Source organism: Hydractinia symbiolongicarpus, chromosome 8, assembly GCF_029227915.1.
Source record: "Hydractinia symbiolongicarpus strain clone_291-10 chromosome 8, HSymV2.1, whole genome shotgun sequence".
Classification (NCBI taxonomy): Eukaryota; Metazoa; Cnidaria; class Hydrozoa; order Anthoathecata; family Hydractiniidae; genus Hydractinia; species Hydractinia symbiolongicarpus.
Window position 1 is genome coordinate 28,775,925 of NC_079882.1, and position 6,544 is coordinate 28,782,468.

The 6,544-nt window shown below is 32.7% G+C and overlaps 1 protein-coding gene across 1 annotated transcript; it reads left to right on the forward strand.

The window, feature by feature from the left end:
- The first annotated feature begins 1,273 nt into the window (after window positions 1–1,273).
- Window positions 1,274–2,293, forward strand: LOC130654186 (uncharacterized). Its single transcript, XM_057456727.1, has 2 exons — window positions 1,274–1,654; window positions 1,863–2,293. The coding sequence occupies exons 1-2, from the start codon at window positions 1,456–1,458 to the stop codon at window positions 2,030–2,032; spliced, it is 369 nt and encodes a 122-aa protein (XP_057312710.1). The 5' UTR covers window positions 1,274–1,455; the 3' UTR covers window positions 2,033–2,293.
- The last annotated feature ends 4,251 nt before the right edge of the window (window positions 2,294–6,544 follow it).

Consider the following 6,544-nt stretch of genomic DNA (forward strand, 5'->3'; position numbering starts at 1 on the left):
CTTTAAACTAGCGAATTGCTTGTTGATACATGTAAAATATTTTACAGTCTACAAACCGCTATATTTTATCAACAACGATAAAAACAGTCGTCACAAAGATTTTCCTAAAATAATAATAATAAAACAACAACAACAAAAATTGATCATAAACTAAGTTTAACTTTTTCGTCAGCTGGAGAACGTAAGAAAATTATCAGCGCAAAATAAATAAGAAAAGATGAATTAATATACGAAATAAAAACAGCAATAATAATAAAGATCTTTACGGAAAGGATGATTAATCTTCCCTAACCCTGAGGAAGGAACTTGGCTGGTTATTTTTAATCTTTATATCCTGTTGACGTGATACATAACTATAAATAATGTAAATAATTTTCATTTCATTACGGTACCAGTTAAATAAGCTAAATTTTCCTATTGATTATACGTCATGTTTTATTGTAATTCAGATGGAGGTCAGGTTAATGACTCGGAAGGAAAAACGTCAATAGCGTACTAAGTTTCTGTGAAAAGCTCAATGTTATATAGCGAAAATGAATCGTGTGAGACTGGTTTACTTTTTCTCTTGGTCTATTGGTTTTGCGAAGTCTACTTGTCTTATGGTGAAATTGACAAGACATGTGGACTTAAGACGCGCACATAGGCACACCCATAGTTATTGACGGTATTTGTTTTTAAAAGTGAAAGTTTTTCCTAAATCTGTTTATATATTTAAATTGCAAATGGATCGTACTAACCGTGTTTTTTAAGAAAACAAACAAAAAGTGTTAAATTCGATCTTATCTTTTGCATTTTAAATCCTAAAATAACGACGTAGCACATTCTTGCAAGTAAGAAATTCGCTAGTTGCAAACAACATGTTGTCTCACGCTGTTCTGGTTACATTGATATCTGCCCCCAAATGTTCTCACTTGTGGACGCATTGACGTCAAGACCTCTTAATACAAGAGAATAATTCAAACAAATATAGCAATGTGATGCATTTGAACTGTAAAGGAGGCTTTATACTACTTAAGAACTTATGGTTTGTAAACACATAATAACTTTGTACTCTCAAAGAAGAGTCATTTCCGCCATGTTTATTATGTGTTGCTATAGTTTTATTGCTTAATGTTAAAAAACATCCCCACATCGTGTTTACAACGCAGTGCTTTATATGACTAAGATTACACCAATGTCTGTTTTGTTATTTCAAGTACCAGAACAATAAGAGGACTATCGTCAGGGGATATTGAAATACTTAAACCACATAATAAAATGAATAAGCACTACATTTTTTTTCTCTTTCCCACAAAACTTTTGAAAGACATCTGAGAAAACAAACGTATAGGCTATATATAGATTTACAATATATAGCTAAAAGGGGAAGGTTCAGAAATCACGTTATTTAAAGAAATCGCAACCGTCGTGACAGAGAACACGTGCTGACCACGGTAATCTACTACAATCCAAAATATGTCTGTGATAGCTACAGTCTTATTGTGTATGCTGACTAGCCTGGGAAGTGTACATACAGCTGAGAAAACTAACGAAGTAAAGCATGGCTATACTGTACATTTGTGTGGAGTAAACTTTGTCAAGGCTTGGCATACAGTCTGTCGTTGGAAAGTTAATAAATCGGTTGGGGCCACGAAGGTGAAAAGATCGATAACAGGTAATAATCTTACTAAATTTGTTATTCTAAAGAGTTTAAAATAAAGAGATGTATTTACACATATAAATTGGTGATTTAATTTTTATATTATATTACTATTTACAAAGTTAATTTCAGAAAATATCAAATTGTAATGATCAATGATGAGCATAGTTACTGAAAGGTTCTCGTGATGTGACTTTAATGAGTTGTTTTTGTCTACGTTTAGAAGCAATAAAACCACGAGCAATAGATTTGTTAAACCACAAAGGCGCTCTTCAGTTTTTAAATCCATCTCGGAAACGTCGACAAGTACTTCTGGGTGGCACCGATGATGCGAATGAGGAATGCTGCAACGAATCGTGCTCATTCGCAGAAATAGCAGAATACAAATGCTAAGATGTCGCTCTTAGAAATAGGTCCAACGAAGAAGAAGCTATAATCTCAAAAAAAAAACCCCAAAAATCTCTAGTTCTTTTGCTTCGTTAATTATCTTTTTTGACATTTGTTTTTCTGTAAAAAATACATTTTATATATGTGTAATTACAAGATGTTATAAATAAGTTGTATATAAAATTTATTAAGATATTTATTTTATAATATTTACGTTAAATAAATTAAAAAGGTATAGATGTTCAAGCATTTCAATTGTTAGGATTATCAATGACACTTCGTGTTCATAGCAGCAAGACATACGACAAGACCACACAACCCTCTAAACCGGATTTCCACTTAGAAATAAAACGTATGATAAAGTATTATTTTGGTTTCAATGAAGAGATCAAAAGATAACTATTCTTAATTACTCCTTTGTTTGTTTAATGTTTAAATGTGTACCACAAAAAAAAAACTTGAATAAATGCAACTTTTTTACGTATCGACACGTATTGACCAATGTATCAAGCTTGTCCAACCAGATCAATTGATTTCTGTGCGATACGCGTATCATTTTTTTTAATTGAAATTCGGCTTTAGTCCGTTCGCTTGCTTTGAGAAAGATTTTCACAAAGCGAATCGTGAATGCGGAATTAGGTGGCGGATTATATGGGCACATTAGATGCGCATTATATTTTTGATTTAGTACGTCCGTCATTCCGTAACCATATTTTTGGATTTCTACGAGAAACCAAGAATATGGTTACAATTAAAAATGTTGAATGTAAACAGTCTTTTAAATGTTAAAAAACAAAATGTTTATTTTGAGTATTTTCCAGTGATGAGTTTTTCTAAGAATAAAATTGTATCTTATTGGTTAAAAGTATCGGCGAAATCTTTCGCCGCTAGTAAGTAGGAACTGTCGCATGCTCAAACTCATTTCGTCGGCGAATTTGCCGTCCAATTCCCCGATATAAATCTAACCACTATTTTGACCAAATTAACAATTTTTCGACTTTAGCTGTGCGTATTTAGTAGTAAGGTCTTTTCTTAAGCAATTATATTAACGTAAAAATCTATCTTTGATGTATACTAGCTAAAACCCTTAACATAATTTTTACTTCCTTTGACATTTTTTTAAAACTTTTATTTTTAACTTTAGCCTGAATTTGTTCTTATTTTTTCATTATCCTTATTTCCAACTATTTCAAGTTCTAGTTTTATACAAGATAATCTTGAAAGCTGAAACTAAGCTGATGAAATCACACTTGAACAATCATAAAACCAATTGAAAAGTCTCTCCAATGAGTTGAGGGTAGAAATTTGAAATCTTTATCTTATTACTGGCTCGGTTATTGGAAGCCTCTTACTAAACAAGCTCAAATCACACCGACAAGAAGAGAACCTCGCACAACTACAGACAAAGACCAAAAAGGTGGACTGGCTGGCATACAAACAGGAAATAACTTACAAAAACAACTACCAGTTACCGATTGTAAATTTATCGACGACAGCTGACTTGGACGTAAGTTGCTTAAAATACGGACTCCACAGCTATATCGACAAGAATAGGTTCGTATAAAAAGACCTAGCAGTTGAGTGTTAGTGCCTTGCTGAGGAAGTGAATAAGCATGTCGAGGCGGAGGAGAAAGAAAAATTCTACGAATACTAGAGAAAGATTACATTGTTCCGAATATTTTACTTGAATATACCTTATCGGGAAAAAAAAGTCTTAGTAAGTCACTTTTCTCCGCCTAATTTTTGATATTCCTGTACATAACCTCACAAGGGAATTTGAATCAATTTATTTTTATTTAACTATGTATTCTTTTCATACAAGAATTGACAACCCATTTCTTGCTTCTCGAAATGAAAAGAACTGAGAGACCATTCGTTGTTTGACTTAAACGAACTACTGATGTTGAGTTGTGTGATTGTTTCATGTTTGTTTAAAAACAAAATGTTATATTTTTTATGTCCCCGATTTATTAAGGTGGTAACAATGAGAAAAAAAATATAGGATTAAAAAGTCGGGGTGATTTCTTAATCGAGTATAAAAAATCGGGTAATAGTACTAGTCGGGTAAAAAATAATCGGGATAAATTTGGAATTGATTAGAATCTAATAAAATATAATATAATAATAAAATATAATCATAGAAAGAAATGAAAAGATCATAAAAAAAATCAACATTGAAAAATAAAATTAAAACCATTTAAATAAATTGTCTCTTTAACTTTGCTTAGCTTTAATGAATTTGATTGAAATATCGAACCTAGTAAGGTATAGTACTGCCAGGATTTTATTGAATAAATAAAAAAAGTAGATGGAACAAAACGAGATATGTTTTTCTGGAAAAATTTAACGCTAATAAATTCGACTAAAAAACGAATAGACTTTATAAAATAATATAATAATCAGAATGAGACTGTTTAAATGCCTGTATTTCGGTCTCTTTTTATAACTTTAGAAAAAGTACAGTCCACCGCGAAAAAAGCTAAAAGAACACGAATCGCAACCTCCCGATAACAGTCGGGTTTTTGTATTAAAGCTTTGCATACATTATTACGGTCATCTCAAAAAAGTCAAAAGTTGAAAAATATTAAGATGGTTATAAAAGTTCCCAAATCAAGATGCTAATCACAATAAATCACATTTCAGACAATTTAGGAAAAAGGTTTAAGTTTTGTTCCTCCAAACAAGCTTTTTCCACAGCAAATACGGCGTCAGAAGGTGACTTGACGTCAAGAAATTTGGCTGCAAATGCTATGTCATAGAGTCAACAATTATAGCCGTCTGGCTGTTTTTGCAATTTGAGGAGGGACATCACCTTACTTACCCAAAAGTATTTTCTGTATAGAGACTGGACTACATTTCGGAAAGAGCAAGTTAAAGTTAAATTTAGGCTATCACAAACTTGTACACGATTATTAGAGCAATAGGTAAAGAACCAATGATTACGACAATCGTGTAGTAGTAGGACGTGTTCTTCGTAGACCGCTTGGTAGGGCTCGATATCTTTTTTTGAGAGTTAAGAACTGTTTAAAATGTCAATGGGGTCCCAATCTCTTCACAAATCAACTGTTAAACCGACATTCATCTTTCATAAGTAAAAATTCTTTTTCTTTCTGCTCTTCAAGATGTACGAGCGAATTTTTTGTGCTCACTTGGACCCCTATTTGATTGCTACTGACATACCCCTTTTGATAGTCATGAAATTACTTACTTGCTAGCTAGCTATGGAGCTAGCTACACAAAATAGTGCTTTGATTAGAGTGCCTTTTCTTCTTAAAGAGCAAGCAACAAAAAACCTTTATCCTGCCTTGTGTAGTTCTTCCATGACTGGATACCAAACTCCTGTTCTTATGGGAAAGAAGGGGGCTAAAAGTAACTTCCAAATGAGATTTTGTGGGACTACTTCTATCAGATAAAACGTTATATATATTAGCACAGGATTTTTTTTTATATTTTTTGCAGAAAAGTTGAAAAACGTGAAAAAAGTTTATTTTCGCTTGCACTGAGCAGCCGGTGAACTGATAATTAACCTGTAACAATATATAGTTAGCCGATGCAGGATAATTAGATGCTACGCCTAGTATAATTAGTCGTTAAAAGCTTCTTTGTGTTCTTTACAGCTAACTGCGTCTTTTCCATGTTTTTTTCCTGAAATCAGAATAGTTTTGTTGTTTAATAATATATACGACATATATATGTACTGCTAACTACAGCAAAATTATAATTTTTTTGCAAAATCGTTTCTTGTTCTTTTTTTTGATTTTAATTGAAGCACAACTTTATGTTGATCTATATAAATATAGATGGCTATGGGGAGATCGATAAGGAAGAAAAGTAAAAAGATTTGTATCGTATAAGTAGCTGTATAAGCGGCTAATTATACTGCACACTAGAGTATTTAAAGGAGCTACGGAACAGCTGTTGGTTTTTGACTTTAGTGACACGAAAGTCGAGCTGGAGGCGGCCAAAAACAAAAATGGCTATTTTCCGGCATGTATTTAATTTACAGACTCGAACATATAGATACATCTAGAATTTTTATCTTCTCCAGCCTTGGTGATGTTTTCATCCAGAATGAGTCTTGCTGAAGTATTTCTTCGTGTGTCATCTCCCTAATTTCTCTCACATGGCTTGGGTTAACCCGGAGCTATGGTAGCACTCACCAATATTGAATTGCCGCCAAGGGAAATCGAACCCTGTTCTCCCGCACAAAGTGTCAGAGTTATAACCACCAAGCTATGGCGCCATTGAAAACGGCTAACTATTCTGTTACTGGCTAATTATCAGTTCTCCTTGTGCCTAATTTGTTTGAAATCTTTCTTTAACTCACCCAAAGTATCACAAAAATATTTTTCTAAGATTTCTTAGAAATGACTTGATTTTTAAAAATCTCACGAAAAGGACCCTCGATTTTTCAAATCCGCAAATTTATTGTGTGTGTACCTTTTTATGTTTCAACTTGTTGGATTCAATTTGTCAATTTGTCAAACAAAACAACAACCAATCAGTTTCCTCAAAATG